We start from the raw sequence: 22228 nt of genomic DNA, 5'->3' as shown, positions 1-22228 counted from the left end.
CATCAGATATACAAAAGAGATGAACAAAGATTCATAAACAAGGCACAATCATTTCCTGCGTATGTGGCCGCTTCCGGCTACTAGTTTGATGAAGTTTTATGAAAGGGGGAGGTCACAAACACTGAAAAACAGTACATTTCATTCACATAATGGAACAAACAGCAAAACGAAAAGGATGTAGAGCAAAATACAAACACACGTCTAAAACACTAATGTTTTCGAATCCAATGGGCAACTATCACCCCTGGCTATTCTTGTAAATTGACAGCCAGAGCCACCTTGCCTGTGTAAAAACCCAAAATATGAAATATTCAAATCCTAAACCTAAATTTTTCTCCCTTTTTTCTGTTTTTTATTTTTTTGGACATCAATTTTTTCTCCCATTTGATCAGTCAGCCATTGTGTGCAATTTCAGGCAGAGTCTCCTCTTTCAACTCCTGTTTTAAATCCTTCTCCTCTGAGATGAAATCTGAACTGTCTTCTGCAGCTGATTGCCCATCATTATAATCCGCAGCTAGGGGAGACTTAAATAATTCATCATTTTCTAGTTGAGACAACTTGTCTTTTGATTCTCCCTTCAGTAGCTCTACCACCTCAAGCATGGTAGGTCTCTTTTCAGGCTGATTGTGTGCACATAGTAGTGCAACATAGATTATTCTTTTCAGCTCATTTTCTGCATACTTCCCATTTAACTTGGGATCTGCTAACTCATCAAATTTCTTCTCACAAGCAAGTGGCAGTGCCCAATCAGTTATTGTCCGTTTCATTGTTGCATTCAGTTTCTCAATAGGTTTCCTGCCACTCGCAAGCTCTAGCAGAAGAATGCCAAAGCTGAAGACATCACAACTTTCCGATGCTTTTCCTAACATAGCATATTCAGGTGCAAGATAGCCAAGGGTACCCTTAACTCTTGTGGTCACATGTGTTGCACCATCAGGAATTAGTTTTGCAAATCCAAAATCAGCAGCTTGGGCCACAAAATCAGAGTTTAACAACACATTGCTAGCTTTGATGTCTCTGTGTATTATGTGGGGAGTAGCATGGTGGTGAAGGTAGCTGGTTCAATTTAAATTAAGATGTTAACATGAGAAGCAGTGTTTAAATGGTTGAGAAGACAATCTTGGGTTCAGTACTTACGCAATTCCTTCAGCAGACCCAGTTGCAATATTCATTCTCCGGTTCCAATCAAGAAGGCATTCAGATGCATGTTGCCCATGAAGATGAGAAAGCAAGCTCAAATTTGGCATGTAGTCATATACGATTAAACGCTCTTGCCCTTCAGCACAATATCCACGTAAGCTCAGCAAATTCTTGTGCCGAACACGTGCCAGTATCTCAACCTCAACAGCAAATTCCATCTCTGCTTTGTCACTCCAGACCTTTAGCCTTTTGACTGCAATCTGCGTGCCAATATTTTCTCATAATTTTATCCATTTTATAAAAGGAACAAGTTGGGCCAGAAAGGGGCAGACAAACAGAAAAAATAGTTTCACGTCCATGAAAGAAAGCAGATTATAGAGGCTAGTCTTCTAGCCTCAAAACAGTTACAGAGAGGGTGAAAAAATCTTGAGAGCACTATTAAGGTCCTGAAACTATTGCTGAAACAATAAGGACAAATATCTAACTGAATAGACCAGTTCTATGCAATCCTCAATACAAATAAACTGAAACCAACAAGTCACTAAAATGCTATAAGTACGGCTAAAAAATAAACAACGAACATGAAAAAACAATCAGTTGAATAAGAGCTTGTACTTTTAAACTGCAAACCAACAAGTCTTCATGACTTTTCAAGCAAAACCAACATCTACACCAACTCTTATTCTTACACAAAAAGGGGTATTTATTACTATTCAATAACCATATGCTGCTAACATTTTTTAATTATCAGCAGAATTAGGATTGCTAATAAAGATAGGAAAATAAAAATATATTCCTTACCTGCGATCCATCCCAAAGCTGACCCCAGTAAACACTGCCAAATCCTCCTTCTCCCAGTTTGTTATCATAGTTAAAATTGTTTGTAGCTGCATGTAATTCCTTCAAAGAAAAGATCCTCCAGGTTGGCTGCTTCTTCCCTCGTTCCTTCCTGTGTAACAAATTTGAATTCATAAAAAGGCAAACTTCAGTTCTATATGCCAAAAGCCTAAAACTACGACTCTTTCTTGGTTGCTGAGACAACTGCATTTAGAAAGGAGAAGCAGCTTTTATTCATGTAGTTGGATTAGTTTATTGAAATATGACAAAATGAGGTTTTTGTAAGTTGTAACAAGGTTTCACATTCACAACTAGACATATTCAGTTCACTGGGATGTTTCCACTTGTGATTGCTTCACGCCATTATTAAGATTCCATTCCATTTTGTTCATTTATTCGTATACTTTTCCACGAATTACTCAGTAACAAAAGAAAGCATCTAGAAGTTCCCGTTGCTAGCAAGCAACACCCACGCGTTTCTCTCTTAAATCTGAGCTAACCCAGATTTTTCAAAACCCTTTTACTTCTCTTTAATCAGTTAAAAATCAAGCCAAAAACATCTCTCAAGTAAAGTGCGCATTTTTTTTCCCCACAGAACCACTTTTGCAGGGGAAATAATTCCAGCACAGCAATATCCATGCGCTTGTCCCTAATTTCTTAGCAAAACCTCAAACTTAAAGCTCTAATCGATTCCCCTTCGCATCAATAAAATTACATACCAGAATAAATTTTCCAAAAATTTAGATTTCCACTATAAACTAAATAATATATAGTGCTAAAATTCTTAACTTTAGCTATAAAAGAGACAAAACATACCGATCCGAAACCTTCCCGCAACAAAACATTGAGCAGAGAGCCATACCCAGAACACACACCAATCAAATCCACTTCCTTGGTCAATTTGGAAAAAAAAACCCACCAAAAAAATAAAATAAAATAAGCTCCTGCTTCTGTTTTCCTAGCTTTCTTGTTCCTTGTTGTACTTTCTAACTTGTAGAAGCAAAAAGTTGAGAGAAAAGGTTGTTGTGAAGAGAAGCAGGATGATGATGATGATGATGATGATGATGATGATGATTACAAGATGCCAAGCGTAACAGTTTAAAAGAATAAGGTCCGAACATTTCTTGGTATGGGTTTTGGTTTGTTCTGCTTTGCTTTGGTTTGTTTTGCTTTGGAATGGTTTGGTTTCGGTTGGTGGGTAAAAGAAGCTATTGTTGGCGAATGTTGCGCTTTGGGACAATCAGATGAGATTTTTGCAGAAAGAAGAAAAAAAATGTTGTTTACAGACAAAGTCCACACTCTTCTTCCTTAAGCCACCCTCTTTCTTTGTTTTTTGATCCAGCTGTTTTCAATTTTCAAACTCTTCACACATGGGGACCCTAAAATTATTTTCATTTTTAACCATATCCAGTTTTAACATTTTTTATTTTCAATTTTTCAATTTTACAATTCATTTTGTGGGTAAACTAATAATAATAATAATAATAATAATAATAATAATAATGATAAAGCTTTTTATATCAGATCTTGCGAACCTAATATTTGTTTAAAAAAATTCCTTTTTTTTTTTAAATAATATTTAATGAAAAGATGCAAGAAGATGGATAATTTGTTCAAATTGGCTCTGTCCTTTGTTTTTTTTTTTTTTTTTTTTTGGTTTTAATAATAGACTTTTATTGAGGGAGACTTTGTTATCTTCCATTTTTAAACGAGATTTACATTAACTTTGTAACCCATAATTTAGACTTATTTTAGTATCTTTCTGGTTGAAATATGATTATCAGACACACCAAATATTATTTAACAAATCATAACACAATAACTCATTTTCATTTCTGTGAGCTTAAAATGTTTGGCAAGCTCTTCACGTTCATTGCAGAAGAAGCATTATTTTGCATTATTTCTGACTGTATACCGTATACATGTCCTCCATTTCTTTATTTACGTATATAATTTTTTTTTTCTAAAATAGGTGTCCTTAGCTTGAATTTTTAAGAACCATCTCAAATTTTGAGTCAACAGAATATGTTGGCATTTAACCAAACACCCCCCAATTTAACATCCAATAAAATTTTAATTTATTTGAATAATAATATTTAAGTTTATTGTTTCTTTCTCTCTCACAATGGCGATTAGATATATGAATTTTCTATCATAAGTTTCTTTTTTATTCAACTCAGCATGTTGGATTGCATTAGCTAGTTTTGATCAATTTGTTTCTTAGAATTTTAAAGTTTATTTAAAAAAAAAAAAGGTATTTAAAACTGGTAAAACGCACGCAATTCTACTAAAGTATAACTTAACCAAAATTTAATAGTAACTTACATTCTAATTCAACTTATTTAAATGTGTTAATGACACGATGGCAGATGTGCATGACAGCTTTTATGTAAATTTCTATTCATTGTAACTACTCCAGTGAAAAATTTGAATAAAAAGGTTACTACATTAAGGATATGGAAAAGGAATGAATGAACCCCACTAAAATCAAAAGGTTGGAAATGTTGTTTAACAAATAGTTTGATTTAGTTTCTTACAAGAGAGAGAGAGAGAAAACCTTTTTTTTTTTTTTTTTTCCGAGGGTGGCCATACATATATATATATATATAAATTCTGTGGTGAGAACGGTACGTATGAGGACCGCAGTATTAGTAACGGTTTTTCATAGTATTAACGATGGTTTTTTAGAAAATCGTCACCAATACTATGAAAAACCATTACCAATACTGTGGTTTGCATGAGAACCGTCCATACCATATATATATATATATATATATATAATATTGTGACAGATTTTTATTTTTTTTTTCCTTTTTAAAAAGAGCTATAGTTTTAAGAGAAATTGAGATGGTCTAGTATATGGCATTACCAATCCAGTTTTACCTTCTTTTGAATTAAGCTCCGGAACGACACAATAATTTAACTTTAAATGTGGGGCTGTTAAATGAATTTAATAGAATTGAAGAAAATAGTAAAGAAATGCGAGTTGTGGTTGATGGCATTTACAAATAACAGTACCAAGTTGGGCGTTAAACAGTCCACATAAGTGGGGTTTTCATTGATTACAATTCAATGACAAACACTGAAACATTACAAACCAAGAATGTCCCACGTCCCTTCCATTTATATATTATGCTTTTAAGATCGACATCAAATGCTGACTTATCCCCTGTAATTCTCACCTTATTTCTTTGCACAAATTTCATCTGTAAATTTTACTACTAAAATTCGTTAGAGATGAAAGAGATAAAGAGATTTTCTATAGATTCATAAAGCTTCAATAAATAACAAATTAAAGACGTTATGGAAATATTTAAACCATTTAAATTATGGCAAACTTAGCATATATAAGATATAAAATCGTGTAATGAAAAAGAAACCAAATAATGGACCATGTCAGAGTGGTTGGAATAACAGAACCCGAGATTCTATCAATAAAATAAAAATGATTAATTACAAAGATTAACATAGCCCAAGAGATAATATGGCTGAAATATATATATATATAAAACTTTGTCTGAGGTGGAGACCCAGAAGCAGAGACTGAGGCACGTGACTGCAACTAAGCTGTGGGGGACAATTAGATATGGTTGCAAGAAATTGGAAGTTCAATAATCGTTTTGGAAAACAACAAGTTTAGAGCATAGACAGACTGTTTTTAGATGTCCTTTCTCTTTTTGCTTTCTTTATTCTTCTGAAAAAGAAAAAAATGTTATACAAAACAATTGTTTCCAAAACTTGGCAGTAAGAAACACCATTTTTTTTATTTTTATTTTTCAGTGCTTAATTGTCTTTCGGTGCTTAATTGTCAATCTAGTCTCCTATGAATTTTTTTAAAATAATTTTTTTATATTAAATGTCCTTTTAATGTGATTAGTCACTGTTGACACTGCGTACCAAATATTTATTAAACATATGTTACAAGAAAATTAATGAACAGTTACGTTATGATCTAACACTGTGTACCAAATATTACTTTTCTTATAATATCACTTTTTCTTATTTTAAATATTTATATACATATAAAAAAATATTTATGGGTGTGCATATGAAACGTGTACGGTGAGAACACTTAAATACGGGACCTCAAGTTGAAATAAGCATTCGCTCACGTCTCGCCAATGCACATGAGGTTTCCTTTTATTTTAGGTTCGGTAGGCCTACCAATGATTGATGTCAGAATACTTGTTGTTAGTACTACAATACAAAAAGGTGAACTGAGCTTTTTATATAATTCTTTCCCATAATGCATGCTAATTTTGTAGTTATATGGAATGACAGTTCAAGGTAGGAGTATATGTGTGTGTGTGTGTGTGTGTGTGTGTATATATACACACACATTTCATCCACTGCTCTTCTTACAATTAGAACTGTCACCTTATGGGTTTTTCCTTTTCTTTTTTTATTTTTCCCCTTTTCCAGTTAATGGTATCAACTGGTTTATTTGGATGATTATTGCAGCATAAACTAGAAATAGAAAGAATATTTATATTTAGGCATACAACAGAAGATTAATCTTACTATAAGCTCTATTTCCCATTTCATCTCAATTTCAGGGCCATAAAATTTATATTTCCATAATGTTTAACTCTCCAATACAAATGGATATCCTAACTTTTACACTTAAATCTATTTACTTCTTTATGCTTTCTATAATCTTATTGAATGCAAAATGAACATAAAGTGAAAATTGAATAAAATAGCATTAGGCTTGCGGCTTGGACCGTGGCTTCCAACCTTTTTTGGCACTCAATTGGGCTTTCTACAAAGGTTTAGACACTCATCAATCAGTGACAGCAAAAATGGGGCTAAGAACGAGTAACATAAAGAAGGGAACTTGAAACACAAGCCCAGAAGAGAGAAGTCTATGATAGGAACAGGGCTATATAATTACAAAAAAGCCCAAAGAAAGCCAATTTGGGCTGGTAACATGTCTGCGGGCTAAGCCTGAAAGACAACCCAAACACTGTACAGTAGACAAAACATTTTCTCTCACAGCAAAATTACAATGAAACACAACAATATCTCAAGCAACCCAACAAAAACAGAGCATTTATGAACTGAACTTGATGATACTTTAACCGTGTTCGGTATTTCTCTTTCGACGGCAGAAAGATGCTGAACTGTACTAGCCAAACCGGGTCTCGGCGATTCGCATAAACCGATACCTGAATTAAACGTTGGATCCAAACTGTCTTCCAGACCACTATTGGCATTGTAACAGAGTCCTGAGTTTCTACAAAGCCTAAGCTTCCTTCTCATCCTCCAAACCATTTCTTTCCCAAATGGGATAGGCCCGGATAACCCATTATCGTCCAATCTCAGTTCACTAAGATTTTTCAAGTCTCGAAAGCTTATTGGAATCGATCCGTTCAAATGGTTCCCGTCAAGATGTAGAACACGAAGATTTGGCAATCGGCCTAGTGATGTTGGTATAGCGCCATGGAGGTTCATGTTTGAAAAAATCAGGATCATCAACCCCTTCATTCCATCAAACATATCATCAGGAATTGTTGTGGACCCCATTGGGTTTCCTTTGAGAATCAGAGCTTGGAGAGAAGTTAAGCTTCTAAGGGACATGGGAAGGGGACCCGAGAGCCGATTATAGCTTAAATCCAAAAGCATAAGGTTCATCAACCCGTTGATGGACTCGGGGATTTGACCTGTGAGTCGATTTCGGCTAAAATCGATTTTGACAAGAGAACGGCAGGTTGAAATCGAAGATGGGATCGAACCCATCAAAAGGTTTTGGCTCAAATCGAAAATACTCAAAATAGGGAAGCTCAAACTGGGTATTGAACCGGTTAGTCTATTCCCACTGAAATCTAACGACTTTAGACCGGTGATCCGGCCCAACGAAAGCGGAATCGAACCGTTGAGATTGTTTCTGTGGAGATCAATAACTTTTAGACGGGTGAGATTGCCCAATTCACCAGGAATGGGACCCACATGGCCATTTTCTCTAAGCACCAGAGTCTGCAGCGTGGGACCCAACTGACCCAAAAAGGAAGGGATAGGCTGTGGGTTATCAGTGAAACAACGGTAGAAAAACAGAGTCCGAATGTGAGGAAGCTTGGTAATGGAAGGTGAAATATGGGAGCGGGTCGGGTCACAAGTGGGAAAGGCAGTGTCGTCGGAAAGAGCACCAAAGGAGAGCGAAACGACGTGGTAGACATTGTCCTGGTCGGGCATGCATTCGATGCCGTGCCAACGGCCTCGGCAGACGTCGGGGATGTCGGTGGCCCAGTCATTGCCTGTGGCCCGCATGATGTCGTAAACAGCTTCTTGCTCGCGGGTGTCGGTTCGGGCCCCGTTGTTGTTCATGGAGAACCCGGTTTGTGGCCCGTCAATCAGGGCGGATGGCACACCCGAATCCGACATAATGACGGTGAAAGGCCTAGCAAATGGAAATAAGAAACAAATAAAAAAGACAAGGCATGGTGATGAGACAATGTGTGCCATATTTTGAGAGAGAGAGCTAGTTAGAGATATAAGCGAGGGACAAGAATTGGGGAATTTGAGATGTCGTTTATAAGAGTTTGGAGAAAGGGATAAATATGAGCAAGAAAAAAAAAAAAAAAAAAAAAAAAACCAGAAGTTGGTGGATGGAATGAATAAAACTAATAATGGGTTCACGGGAAATGGAAGGAATTGAATTTAATGTGTGCGCATTACATTAATGTGCTCACGGGATCTTCACTCTGCTTGGGGCTTTGGGACCCCTGGGCCCTGTAACCTGTTCCACACCACAATTAGGCTTTTTTTATGTTACAAATATATATATATATATATATATATATAATGTAAACCCTAGTGCTTCATGTATTATTTTTATGATGGGTTTATTTATTTTCATTGGACATGTCATGAGTTATAAACCCATTAATGTTTCCATGATAGCAGTTAAAAGTTGTGTAGGACCATTTTCATATTTTCCATTGACAAACCATTAATGTTTCCATGATAGCGCGCAGTTAAAGTTATGTAGTACCATTTTCATATTTTCAACAGATAAACACTGGTAAGTCGTAATTTAGACTTGTGTAGCAACATTAATCACTTTTCTTTTATCTTTGGAGAAGTTATTACTATATTAACTAAAGAGGATAGAGTGCACCAAAGATACACATTAATCCTCTCATTCTACTTCCTTTTATTCTAATTTATTTATTTCTCAGATATTGCCTGCCTTTTCTCGAATAATTAGTGTGTCTAGCGTGCGGGATTCTTAATATTACACTCTGGATGGATTTTAATGTGCAAGCAACCAACCATATTACACTATCAAGTCCTCAGGGCCAATTTCAGACCCCAAATTTAAGTCTTTTTATTTATTTATTTATTTTTTTCCGGTGCAACAGACCCCAAATTAAGTCACTGCTATTAATAATCGGTGGATTCATTAAAAATTGTTCACAGATGACCATTTGATAGAAACTATAAGAGAAAATTAACGCATTATTATGTACTACATCTAAAAGATGAAAGAAAACAAAGAGGCAGCCCAAAGGAAGAATGACTATGCGTGTTTAATTAATTACATATATATATATATGGAAATTTTATGGTGAGGACGGTCCGTATGAGGACCGCAGTATTAATAACGGTTTTTTATAGTATTAACGACGGTTTATTAGAAAATCGTCACCAATACTATGAAAAATCATCACCAATACTGTGGTCCGCATAAGGACCGTCCGCACCATACACAGAATGTATATATATATATATATATATATGCCTATAAATGCGAGCATATTTGAAAAGGTGAAATTACCTGTAAGGATGCAAGAAGTGCAGCAGTCAGTTGGGATTGAACATTTTGATGTGCTATATATATATATATATATATATATATATATATAGTACTCCGTCCAGTGCTCATCTTTTTGCAAATGGATAAGAGTGCAAACATATATATTATATATATATTTAAGAAAGTATTTTACTGAAGGATGGAATCCATCTGGACAGCATATGGGAAGGTGGTCGCCCACTATATTTTGGATTCCATCGATTATGAGAATTAAACTATATATTTGTACAATTTTAATGTTATAAAGAACTTATAAAGGTGTACTTATAAAAAGAAATATGCTATGTCAGCTTCTATAAGGATTTTTTTTTTTTTTCAAATCAACTTAAAAATGTGGAATCAACCACAATACACAGATTATATAAGTTGCTTTTTTTATTTTTTTGTTCCCCATTTTTTTCTATTTATGTTTTATTTCAAAAATAAAAAAAAAGTTTTAAATGGTGTGTCATATAGAAAGCCATAAGTTCTTTTGATCTTGTTTGAGCTTGGAAGTGTTTCCTTCATCAATTCCAAAAGTGAAGGAGCCTACCATGTCGAAGAAGCTGTAAAAGAGCACCATCACTATTCAAGTCTCAACACATTATTTATTTATTTAATTTTTTTTTTTTAACTACGAAATTAGGGTGTTGTATAAACAAAAAAGGAGGCAAAATACACAAAACAGACCAAGAACAGGTAGGGGGAATTAACCACTCTCGCTGTTCATCTCCTTAACAAAAATTCTGGGAAATAAAGAGAAGGGTACATCCCAGACCAACCATTAGATAGATCCCATCAGGCTATACAGTGAGCTAGTTTATTTTCTTGGGGCCCAAGCAAAACATACAAAAGTCAAATTTGAACATAAACCTTGACTTTCCTTAATAAAACCCGAGGCAGACAAGTCTCAACATATGGGAGATTAATTCTGCTGCAAGATGATGAATCAAGGGAAGGATAAGATCAGAATTTGAAAGTCACCCTCATCGAGACGTACCTAGCAGCCTAATCTATTTTGTTATAATTGAGAAAGGGAACAACATAAAAAGCCAGAACATAGAAGCCTATATAACATCCATATAAAAATCCTTTCCTTTTAGTCTTACACAAAGTTTTTACCATATCAAACTATATAAGTTTTAGAAAAACTATATATATATATATATATATAGCTGCTTAATTCGAATATAGAAAGAAGTAGTATTTTTTTTTTCTTTAATTGATACAAAGGTTCAATATTAACCTTGATAACATTTATTTATTGATTTTTTTTTACCAACCTAAATTTGGCTTGGTCATAAAAACGAGAATGTGCTGTTGTACTAAGCCTTGTAAAATTCTCTTCTCGAATATTTATAATTCCTGATAGAAGTAAAATATTGATACAAGAAAAATTTTGGTTTCAAAATTCTATGCCACCGTAACTAAATATAATGGGCTCAGTAATAAAAAAAAAAAAAACATATAATGGATGTAATAATTAAAACAGTAACCAAAATCAAATAATAGTAAATGACACTTATCTTAATTTATTTTTTTCTTCACTTAATTAAAAAAAATGATATATATGAAAAATATATAAATAATAATTATTGAATTTCTAAATATAAAAACTTTTCACACAGTTATCCAATAAAATCTAGATATAGTTGTCGTAATTAAAATAAAACAATTTTACAATAAAAAATTATATACTATATAGTGTAATATCTTCCAAAAATTAAAGAAAAAAACTTTAAAAAGGATGTTACGACCACAGTAATTATCCTAATTCCTTAAATCAAATTCTGCAGACTCGTAAACATTGACTGGATTTCGACAATTGTCATTAAATAAAACAGCGATATTCTGCAATAAAAAAATAATAATCAAACAGCGATACGACACGAACGCCAAATTTGTCAATCGGCTCCAGTCTATATTTACGACTCTTTCTTGGAAAAAAATGCCACGTCGATTTGCCACGTCACTCCTCCTTTTTTTTTTTTGGTTTGTTTTTTTTTATTTTTCAGTAAAGTTAAGCCAAAAGCAGTAAATCAACCTCGCGGTTGCTTCCCCTTGAAGCCCACGCGAATCTTGCCCCTGATAAGCTATTCTACTTATCATCCTCAGAATTACTTGTCGTATCAATTGTCTTATCAAATGAAGTTATCGTATCCTCCGCCTGACTTATCACTGGTCCATTGCCCTATCTCTGATAACTGACTAATGCCCACTGCATTACGATCATGATTGACGTTTGCATTCCACGTGTCGGATTTTTAGACGGCCACATCTATAAACTGGTGAGCATTTTTGGACACGTCCAATATTTAATACATGTGAGGTACACGAACCTAGTGGCGCGTGCCACGCTTCTTTTCTCACGGAAATTTATAAAACTGAATATTCTATCCGGGGTTCTATTACGGTGTTATCACACTCATTATACTCCCATACTTCGTGCGCTTTAAATGGTGGGATAACAAGCAACCTGGACCCACCAAAAAAAAAAAAAAAAAGAGGAAAGAAGAAAAGTTTTTTTATTTTTTTCACCTACAGATATTTTTATTGTTAGCAATTTATCAAGTTTTACTGGTAATTATCCATCAATTTGTAATTGATTTATTAGCTAATAATTAAATAATAACAACTAGAATATAAAACATAAATAAAAAATAGGTTGGTTGTTAATTTTATTTAAAAATGAAGGAATAATTTCTATGAAAATCATTTGAAGGAAAATATAAAGCAACAAATTATATGATTATCTTAAAAAATTATAGCAGTTGAGGTTGTATTTGGGAAGGATGATGATGATGAGAAAAGGAAGGAGTGAGGGTGTATGGAGTAATCATGGGGCGGCGGCACAGAGTGGAGTGTACAGAATAAATGTGAAATTGGGGGTAAGGAGATGGTTGGGGGCTGAAGGCTCGCACTGTTATGGAAATTTCCTTGAAAGGACTTTCATTTCCGAAGAAAGAGACAAACCAAAACAGAAAAAAGGCAAAAAATAATTAAAAAAAAAAAAAAGAAATTGAAAAGGAGCAATAAATACACACACACACACACACACACACACACACACAAACACACAGAGAAAGAGACAGAGACGCATTTATATAAAAACCGACTTCGCTCGTCTTTGCTCATTGTTCTTCACGTCTTCTTCTCTCTAAAAAAGTCTCGATCTGCAGTTTTTTTTTTTTTTTTCCTTTTTCTCAAATTTTTTTTTTCTATCAAAGCCAGTCTATCCAAACACCAGAACGTAAAGACGTAAGCGTTTATGTTTGTTTATTTATGCGTGCGAATATTTTTTGGAGTGTGTTTAAAGGTTTTTATAAATGTATGTGTTCTTGTATACGTCTTTGTATCATTTTTGGTTTTTTTTCATTTGTCGTCAGTGATAATTTCGAGGAATTGAATCGCCAGTTAGAGCGAGAAGGGTGTGGAATTTGGGGGAACTGGAGCCCTAATTTTTTTTTTTTGTTTTTCTTTTTGCGGGGGATTTTGGTGGTGTGGTTGGAGATCTGTTAAAGGACGAGGGAAGCATGTCGTCGCTGAGCAGAGAGTTGGTTTTTCTGATACTTCAGTTTTTGGATGAAGAGAAATTCAAAGACACTGTTCATAGGTGGGCAACTTCCATCTTTTTTTCTTTTTTTCATTCATGTTTTTGTATATATTATTTGTTGGGTTTTAAAGAATTGGGAAATGGAGCGAATATTAGAAAAAGAAATTTGGGTCTATTTTTGCTATGCTGTTTTGGACTTTACTTGAGCTCTGAATTCTGGTTCAACTGATTGTATGTGTGTGAAGGTTGGAGAAAGAATCAGGGTTCTTCTTCAACATGAGGTATTTCGAGGATTGTGTGGCTAATGGTGAATGGGATGAGGTGGAGAAGTACCTATCTGGGTTTACTAAGGTTGATGATAATAGATACTCGATGAAGATCTTCTTTGAGATTCGAAAGCAAAAATATCTTGAGGCACTTGACAAGTGAGTTATTTGCTTTTGTTCTGGCATATACAGTTGAGTGACAGTAGTGTCCAATTGGAATATTCAGTGTATGTAATAGCTTTGTCTTATGTGCTGTTTTAAATTTTTTCTCATGTGTAAATGTACAGGCATGACAATGCCAAAGCGGTTGAGATTCTTGTGAAGGATTTGAAAGTTTTTGCCACATTTAACGAAGACCTTTTCAAGGAAATTACCATGCTTTTGACGTTGGCTAACTTCAGGTATGTCGAGTATTTCTAATTGAAAACGTTTTTGCATTTAATTGTGATCAAGGATGATGTCCAATACGTGGTTTCTTGAACTGCATCATAAAACATTGCAGGATTATAATTTCTTAGTTAACCTTATTCAGTAGTGACATTTTACTTGGGAAGATTTTAATCCTTATATGTAGATTAACAGTCTGTTATGTAGTTTTGTTCTCACCAAACAAGGTTTTGTGGGACACTGGAAATTTTGTATAGGCCCATAAAATTCATGTTTGTAAACTATAGATCAAGTCAGTATAAGAAGATTCAACATGTCTATGGCATGTAGCCAATGCTTTTTTATTGGCTATTGTTTTTTTTCAATTCTGGAAGTGTTTCCAGAATATTAGCATACTTTAGCCATTGCTCATTGTAGCTTGTGAGTTGAAGTTGTTTGAAGATGCACATGATTCGTTGCAGAGTGGAAAATTGTAGAATGTTTAACCTAGAAAAATGGATAAGGTTTTCAGTGGACAAAGTATAATGAAACAATCATGTCCAGTTACAAAAATGGTAATATCCTCTTTGTAATTATTATTTTTTATTTTAACTAGGAAAATTAATGTAAAAAGGTAGTATTGGTTCGTAGTCTGAAGCATGACAGCTGGATCCTAGGGCAAGAAGTTTCTGCAAAAAAAATTTGTGCTTGCTTCTATTCTTAAGTTAGAGTTTATTTCTTAGGCGTCTCACTGTAAGTGTTTCTCAGGGAGAACGAGCAGCTATGCAAATATGGAGAGACCAAGCATGCGAGGGCTATAATGCTTGGTGAACTTAAAAAGTTAATCGAGGCTAATCCGCTTTTCCGTGACAAACTTCAATTTCCCAGCTTTAAGAACTCAAGGCTGAGGACGCTTATTAATCAGAGGTAAATTGAACAAGTCTTATCAGATATATTTTTATCCCCTTTTTAAACTGCATTTCAAAATATGTCTGGCCAGCTGACATTGTTGATCCTGTTATGTTTGTTGAATTGCAGTTTGAATTGGCAGCATCAGCTTTGCAAGAACCCAAGGCCTAATCCAGATATAAAAACTCTTTTTGTGGACCATAGCTGTGGGCAGCCAAATGGTGCTCGTGCTCCTTCTCCTGTTACAAACCCTTTGTTGGGCTCCATTCCCAAAGTAGGTGGTTTCCCACCACTAGGTGCTCACGGTGTAAGTCAACAAGAGACTTCAAAGTTTGATTTTAAAAGGTAGTTATTTATGAGGAATTTTAGTGACTGTTTAGTTATTTATTTTTTCTGTGTAATTAGCCTTTTCAGCCTGCACCAGCAGCTATTACGGCATCTCTTGCTGGATGGATGGCCAACCCATCGTCTGTGCCACACCAGTCAGTTCCTGTTGGGCCTATTGGACTAACTGCTCCTGGTAACGCAGGTATTGATTACTTTCTAGAGTTATTTTCTATCTGCTATTACTTGTTCCAAATTCTGTGGTTTTTATTTTATGGTATTCGACACCGATAAGTCTGAAAGTTATAGATATAAGTTGATGATTAGTGTGAGCTCCTTTAATGTGGTGGAGTTTAGAGTGAGGTTAACAAGGAAAAGCAGATATATCAAAATGTGTAAGCTTGGTTTTTATAATTAGTCCAAATAAATAAATTATTTAATTTAACTTTGGATTAGGTACTCAAGATTTTATGTTGGTCTATCAGAATGATTTTGCATACTTCTTAAAAAGGTATATGGTACAAGTTGTGGTTCCTTGATAAGCTAGCTATGTTTTTATAAACACAGAAAATTGTACTCTTTTTGCTTGAAAATCAATGATTTGGTGAAGTTAGCTCCTAACAAAAAATATATTCATAAAATAAATGTTAATTATATCCTATTTCCCCTTATTTAGGGCGCTTAAAATGTTAACTAGTTTCCTCTATTAAAATTTGCTATTTCAACTAAGTTTATTATCCTTCTCTCCATCTATTTTCTGTGGTAGCTTCTATGCTAAAGAGGCCTAACAATCCAACAATGGACTACCAAACTGCAGATTCTGAACATGCACTCAAGAGATCAAGGCCTTTTGGGATACCAGAAGAGGTATCAGAATGTTTCTCCTTTTTCTTAAGTGGAAGATTTTGGGAGATTTTGAGTTTTATAGTTGTTGCAATTCATTTTAATCATTTTGAGAACTAATATTGTAGAAAAAAAATTCTATTTCTCCATTTTCTTTGGTTGAAAGCTGTAGGAGGAACTGGAAATACTTTGTAATCTTGTTATGCAAAGAGTTTTTCAGAATTGTGCTTTTACATCCATTATATTTGTTTCTATGATTTTCTCCTACCTGTCCTTTTCATCCACCTTGCAGGTCAATAATGTGCCTGTTCAAGTCTTGCCAGTCTCATATCCTGGCCAGAGCCATCCCCTTGTGTTGCCCTTTTCTGATGACTTGCCAAGGACTGTCATTGCCAATTTGAATCAGGGTTCTGCTGTAAAGAGCCTGGATTTTCATCCAATACATCAAACTCTGCTGCTTGGTTAGTTACTGATGCTTAAAAGAATTTGCCTTTAAATTTTGGTTTTTGTTTCCTTAGGTTGAAGTATAACCATTTAAGGCTTTTGCATTGAAAGATGATCAACCTCTCTCTTATTTTCCTCCAATCTTAGTTGGAACAAACATGGGTGATATCACCATTTGGGAGATAGCAAGCAGGGAGAGGCTTGTCATTCGGGATTTCAAGATTTGGGACCTTGGGGCATGTACAGCAATTCTGAAGGTTTGTTTTACCCTGCCCTTTTCTCCTTTTTCCCCTGTTCTTGGACGATATTTTGTAGTGATTGTACCTTCAATTGATAAGCCTAATTTGATATCTTTTGTTCCTACATGACAGGCATCTATGTCCAATGAATATACTGCTTCTGTAAATCGTGTTGTTTGGAGTCCTGATGGTGCTCTTTTTGGTATGTTCAAGGATTCTATTAGTTTTCATTTTGATGAAATATTTTTATCATGACGTTGGACATATAGGATAAAAAATTGATTCTTTTGATTGATATCTATTTCAGGTGTTGCATATTCCAAGCACATCGTGCAGATATGTTCCTATCATGGTGGTGATGATCTAAGAAACCATCTTGAGGTATTTCTTTTATGATGTTTTATTTAGTTATTTATTTTTTTGGTTTATCTACCTAAAAATGACTTAACTGGTATCTCTTCTCTGTTTTATTTATTACTTTTCTTAAGCTTCTTTAGTTTTGTGCTGATTTAATTTCTATCTTAAAATTTAAACAGATTGATGCCCATGTTGGTAATGTTAATGACATTGCTTTCTCTCACCCAAGCAAACAATTATGCATCATAACTTGTGGAGAGGACAAGACCATTAAGGTTTGCTTGTTTGGCTTTCCCCTTCATTGTTAATGCAAGCATATGGACTTCTTGTTTAAAATTTGCATCCTTGTGCAGGTGTGGGATGCTGTCACTGGTAATAAGCTGTATACTTTTGAAGGTCATGAAGCTCCGGTTTATTCTGTGTGCCCACATCAGAAGGAAAACATTCAGGTATTCCAAGTTTGGTTCACACTGTAACTTAACTTGAGATTTGCTGTCTCTCATTTTTTTTTTTCTTTTTTTTTTCCCCAATACATATGTTTATATATATTTATGTGTGTGTGTGTGTGTGTGTGTGTAGGCGTCTGAAACTTAATCTGACGGCTATGTCGTGTTTGAATGCACATATTACACATTGTCTTCTTTTTTTTTTTTTTAAATTTTTTTTTTTAATTTATTGATTTTTTTTTTTTTTTTTTTTTTTTGCCCTTTCCTAGTTCATCTTTTCAACAGCCACTGATGGGAAAATCAAGGCATGGTTATATGATAACATGGGTTCTAGAGTCGATTATGATGCTCCTGGTCACTCTTGCACAAAAATGGCATATAGTGCTGATGGGACAAGGTACCATACAATGTGTATTTTTCTGTGTTTTAATTTAGTATTTGAACATTGTTGATTGGTTTTTTAAATGGTTGTCTTACATTGCACATCACAGGCTTTTCTCTTGTGGAACAAGTAAAGATGGGGAATCATTTATTGTGGAGTGGAATGAAAGTGAGGGAGCTGTCAAGCGATCATATCATGGTCTTGGAAAGCGGAGTATGGGAGTCGTGCAGTTTGATACTACCAAGAACCGATTCTTGGCTGCTGGTGATGAATCTTTGGTCAAATATTGGGACATGGACAACGTAAACCTGTTGGCTACTGTGGATGCAGAGGGCGGATTACCGGTATAACCATACACCGCTCTCTTATTAATTATAGCCAGTTATATTAAATAATGTTTTTTGTTGAACAATTGTAATCTTTAACTTTTTAGGCCTCGCCTTGCATACGATTTAACAAAGACGGGATACTGCTGGCTGTTTCAACGAGTGAGAATGGTATCAAAGTACTTGCAAATGCTGATGGTCTGCGGCTTTTGCATTCCATTGAAATTCGTGCAGTCGATGCCTCCAGGGGTTTTTCTGGGATTGCTTCAAAGGTATGCTGTTCTTTCAGATGTTAGTAGGTGACCTAAAACATGACTTCTGTATGAATCCATAATTTATCTTGCAGGGACCCATTATAGGCACATTTGGTGCTTCAAGTTTAGCTGCTGGAACAAGCAATGGGGTTGCTGATAGAAGTGTACCATTGACAGGAATGGTTGGATTGGTAAGGGTTGATTTTTTTTTTTTTTTTTTTTCCCTTCTTCTTTTCACTCTCTCTCCATTTATATTAGTATGGTTGTTTATTGAATCATTCTAGATAGATAATTAGTTGTATTTTTGAAGGGAGCAAATTTATATATTTGGCACCTTTTCAAATATTTACTTGGACTTTACTGTAGTCTTTATGGGGTATTGCCAAGAAAAAAAAAATTTACTTACTAGAATATTTTAGAATGGAGATAGCCGAAGTCTCACAGATGTGAAACCAAGGATCAATGATGATTTGGACAAATCAAAGATTTGGAAGCTGACAGAAGTTAACGAACCATCTCAACTTCGTTCACTACGGCTTCCTGATAGTCTACTGCCAAATAAGGTATCATTTAAATGCACAGAATTAGTTATTTACATTTCCTAAGGTGTGCAATCCCATTTTATATAATTTGTTGAAATTTTATCATTTTGAAGTTTTCATAAATGATTTGTTTTTATTGGTACATGTAAAATTATTTGTAAAATGTAACACAGAAATTAGTTTCTTGGCCAAGTTGTACATGGCATGAAATTTCTTGGACTGCAGTGTGCAAATTTTTGTTTGAATTATAATGTCTGTGTTGTTCTCTATATCCATGAATTCAGATTGTTAGGTTGATATATACAAATGTGGGAGGATCTATACTGGCGTTAGCATCTAATGCTGTACACAAACTTTGGAAATGGCAGAAAAATGAGCAGACTGAACTGGCAAAGGTATTACTAAGTTTGTTTTCAAGACCCCACTTGAGATAACATAATTATCTTTTTTCCATATCTGTTTGTATTTTCTTAGACGTGTGTTTGTTGTGTAGGCAACTACCACTGTGCCACCACGATTATGGCAACCTCCCAGTGGAATATTGATGACCAATGATATTAGTGATGCAAATGTTGATGATGCTGTTCCTTGCTTTGCTCTTTCAAAGAATGATTCTTATGTTATGTCAGCATCAGGTGGAAAAATTTCCCTTTTTAATATGATGACATTCAAGGTAAGTAAATATCCTCTGTGCTTGTACCTTTCCTTCCTTCCAATTGATTGGAATACATACCATAAGCTTTGCTAACCTCCTATTTTCTATACCATAAGCATTTATCTTCAAATTTTTTTTTTTTTTTTGCAGACGATGACAACATTTATGCCCCCACCACCTGCAGCAACATTTCTTGCTTTTCATCCAAAGGATAATAACATAATTGCCATAGGCATGGAGGACTCTTCAATTCAAATCTACAATGTCCGGATTGATGAGGTTTGAAGCCTGATCCAGAGATCTAATATTGTGAATCAATAACCTCAGTACATTTTGAATCTTTAAATTGTGACTTTGATGCACTCACTATCTGGACAGGTTAAAAGCAAGCTTAAAGGCCATCAAAAAAGAATCACTGGCTTAGCGTTCTCTAATATTTTGAACATTCTGGTTTCCTCAGGCTCTGATTCTCAGGTATTTATATCTTCTTTTGTGTTGATTGTGCAATACTTCTTTGGATTTCACAAATCATTTTTCTGCCTTGTCATTTCCTGCAGTCTTTGATGACTTCAACTTACTGTTATTAACTTAAAGATATCTTTTGCATGCATTAAATATTGTAAATTGGGAGTATGAGCTCTTGATAACCTTTATATATATTCCAGCTCTGCATTTGGAGCATGGATGGGTGGGAAAAACAGGCAAGTAAGCACTTGCAAATTCCGACCGGGCGGGTGCATTCTCCTCTTGCTCAGACCCGTGTGCAATTTCACCAAGATCAGATACATCTTCTGGTTGTCCATGAAACTCTAATAGCAATATATGAAGCAACGAAGTTGGAGTGTCTTAAGCATGTATGTTGAATGTTTTATTTAATGTGAACATATTCATGGATATTGTATTCTGTTTTAAAATGCATTTTGCTTGAAAATTTAATTATTTAATCATCACGATGCTTATGAAATCCATGCCCAAACACTATGCCTTTCCTTTCTCTCAAGTGTCCAACCATATTTATTCTGCACAAATATCTTTCTGTTTGTGACTTGTCATTCAAGTTATTAAAGTCTTTGTTATGCAGTGGCTTCCACGAGAATCCAGTGGTCCAATTACAGATGCAACGTATTCATGCGATAGCCAGTCCATCTTTGCGAGCGTTGAGGATGGAAGTGTGTACATTTTGACTGCCAATACACTGCGAATAAGGTGCCGCATTAGCCCTGCTGCCTATCTACCTGCTAATCCAAGGTATGGCTTAACTGTTAATGGCATATATATACAAACACTTGTTGCCGATGCACACTGCTGCATAACATTGTTCTTTTTATCTCACAGCACGAGGGTACATCCGGTGGTTGTTGCTGCTCATCCATCTGAACCTAATCAGTTTGCCGTTGGACTTACTGATGGTGGAATCCATGTTCTGGAACCACCAGAATCAGAGGGGAAGTGGGGTACTGCACCTCCAGTTGAAAATGGTGCTGGGCCAAGCGTTACCTCAGCTGGTGGTGCAATGGAGCAGGAGTCAAGGTAGCTAACAGTTAACGGTGACAGATTCTATTGTTTGTCTAGATGAAGAAGAGCTCAGTTGGTTGGAACCCATTTTATTTTAGGGGAAGCTGCAAATATTAGGTTAATGGTATATAGGGTTTAGGGACTGATGCAGAAATACTTTTAGACGATAGGTTGATGTCGATCTGTGATTGTCTTGGGAATTCCCTTCATACACACAGCAAACAAAAGGTAGACATGTTTGATACTATACAAAGAGGTGAAATGATTAGGGAGAGCAGAGCAGAGCAGTTTTATTAGGGCTAACTTTGGAGAATTTTGTCTCACTGTTGTATACAGAATAATGATCAACCATTTCGGAGTATTGTTCTTTTTTCCAGTTAGTGAAATTTGCTTTTCTTTCTTTCTTTATTGGTTGGAGTTTTTTTATTTTTATTTTTGTTTATTTTATTTTATTTTTTTAATCCATGTAGTCAAGAAAAGAAACGAAGAAATATTTTAATATGATTTTAGTCATGATCTGGCATATTCAAAGTCAAAGTACTGTCATCATATGGTTGAGATCAATTGTAATAATGATTTCATGCTTCTCCAATTTACACAATGAAAATCTTTACTCAAAACAACTTCGCAGCAAAGCTTTTTTAGTTTCGATGAAAGTAAAGAATAGAGTGAATTATATTGGTAGTTTGATTTTCTCTTCTATACGAAGTGCCAACAATGTTCTATTATGTTATTATCATCGATCTATAATTTCGTAAAACATTTATGATCAAAAGTGACGAATGTTTATTGTTATTTCACTCTATATTTTGTTATGAAACAAACATTTATACTACGCAAAAACCAAAAAAGAAAATAAGAAAAAGAAATATACATAGCAAAGGATCCCAAAATTCCATGTAGTGGAGCAGGCAGCATCTGTTATACGTAGAATCATTCTTATCCTTCGTCTAACAGCAATGACCACGTGGCATCCCAAAAATAGGCACGCAGATGACTCAAATCTTGCACTCGCCACGTACTCGTTTGTATCAG

General features: G+C 34.9%; 3 protein-coding genes across 5 annotated transcripts; 1 reads left to right on the top strand and 2 right to left on the bottom strand.

Moving 5' to 3' along the window:
* Positions 1–122: 122 nt before the first annotated feature.
* LOC107407638 (PTI1-like tyrosine-protein kinase At3g15890) lies at positions 123–3321 on the bottom strand. The gene is made up of 4 exons (XM_016014947.4): positions 2794–3321; positions 1942–2089; positions 1138–1400; positions 123–1056 (listed from the first exon to the last, which is right to left on the bottom strand). Exons 1-4 carry the CDS (start codon positions 2835–2837, stop codon positions 393–395), a joined length of 1119 nt encoding a protein of 372 aa, XP_015870433.2. The 5' UTR covers positions 2838–3321; the 3' UTR covers positions 123–392.
* A 3225-nt stretch (positions 3322–6546) lies between these two features.
* Positions 6547–8545, bottom strand: LOC107407571 (protein TOO MANY MOUTHS). The gene has a single exon (XM_016014869.4). It carries the CDS (start codon positions 8437–8439, stop codon positions 6970–6972), a length of 1470 nt encoding a protein of 489 aa, XP_015870355.2. The 5' UTR covers positions 8440–8545; the 3' UTR covers positions 6547–6969.
* Positions 8546–12863: 4318 nt separating this feature from the next.
* LOC107407849 (topless-related protein 4) lies at positions 12864–21601 on the top strand. Of its 3 annotated transcripts, none has more exons than XM_060813289.1 (26): positions 12864–13030; positions 13159–13385; positions 13571–13750; positions 13879–13992; positions 14726–14884; positions 14996–15173; positions 15272–15395; positions 16008–16057; positions 16326–16494; positions 16625–16734; positions 16849–16918; positions 17024–17097; positions 17253–17348; positions 17427–17522; positions 17789–17916; positions 18011–18245; positions 18335–18499; positions 18574–18672; positions 18901–19044; positions 19308–19418; positions 19517–19696; positions 19829–19957; positions 20057–20152; positions 20344–20532; positions 20760–20926; positions 21014–21601. In XM_060813289.1, exons 2-26 carry the CDS (start codon positions 13306–13308, stop codon positions 21210–21212), a joined length of 3342 nt encoding a protein of 1113 aa, XP_060669272.1. In that variant the 5' UTR covers positions 12864–13030; positions 13159–13305; the 3' UTR covers positions 21213–21601. The 3 variants fall into 3 exon arrangements, with proteins under 3 accessions (XP_060669272.1, XP_060669269.1, XP_060669271.1); XM_060813286.1 differs by having other exon boundaries at positions 15957–16057; XM_060813288.1 differs by lacking the exon at positions 12864–13030 and having other exon boundaries at positions 13058–13385; positions 15957–16057.
* The last annotated feature ends 627 nt before the right edge of the window (positions 21602–22228 follow it).

This window comes from Ziziphus jujuba, chromosome 1, assembly GCF_031755915.1.
Source record: "Ziziphus jujuba cultivar Dongzao chromosome 1, ASM3175591v1".
Lineage (NCBI taxonomy): Eukaryota > Viridiplantae > Streptophyta > Magnoliopsida > Rosales > Rhamnaceae > Ziziphus > Ziziphus jujuba.
The sequence above is the reverse complement of the archived record's forward strand: the minus strand, read 5'-3'. Positions and strand labels throughout refer to the sequence as shown.

Excerpts from the sequence above, each read along its gene's own strand:
- LOC107407849 (XM_060813286.1), top strand. The coding sequence starts at position 13,306 with ATGTCGTCGCTGAGCAGAGAGTTGGTTTTTCTGATACTTCAGTTTTTG. Across the intron at positions 13,386-13,570 it reads TTCAAAGACACTGTTCATAG|GTTGGAGAAAGAATCAGGGT; the intron begins GTGGGCAACTTC and ends ATGTGTGTGAAG. Across the intron at positions 16,919-17,023 it reads TCCTGATGGTGCTCTTTTTG|GTGTTGCATATTCCAAGCAC; the intron begins GTATGTTCAAGG and ends TATCTATTTCAG.
- LOC107407638 (XM_016014947.4), bottom strand. The coding sequence starts at position 2,837 with ATGGCTCTCTGCTCAATGTTTTGTTGCGGGAAGGTTTCGGATCG. Across the intron at positions 2,090-2,793 it reads TGCGGGAAGGTTTCGGATCG|GAAGGAACGAGGGAAGAAGC; the intron begins GTATGTTTTGTC and ends TTTGTTACACAG. Across the intron at positions 1,057-1,137 it reads GGGTCTGCTGAAGGAATTGC|CTACCTTCACCACCATGCTA; the intron begins GTAAGTACTGAA and ends AAATTGAACCAG.
- LOC107407571 (XM_016014869.4), bottom strand. The coding sequence starts at position 8,439 with ATGGCACACATTGTCTCATCACCATGCCTTGTCTTTTTTATTTGTTTC.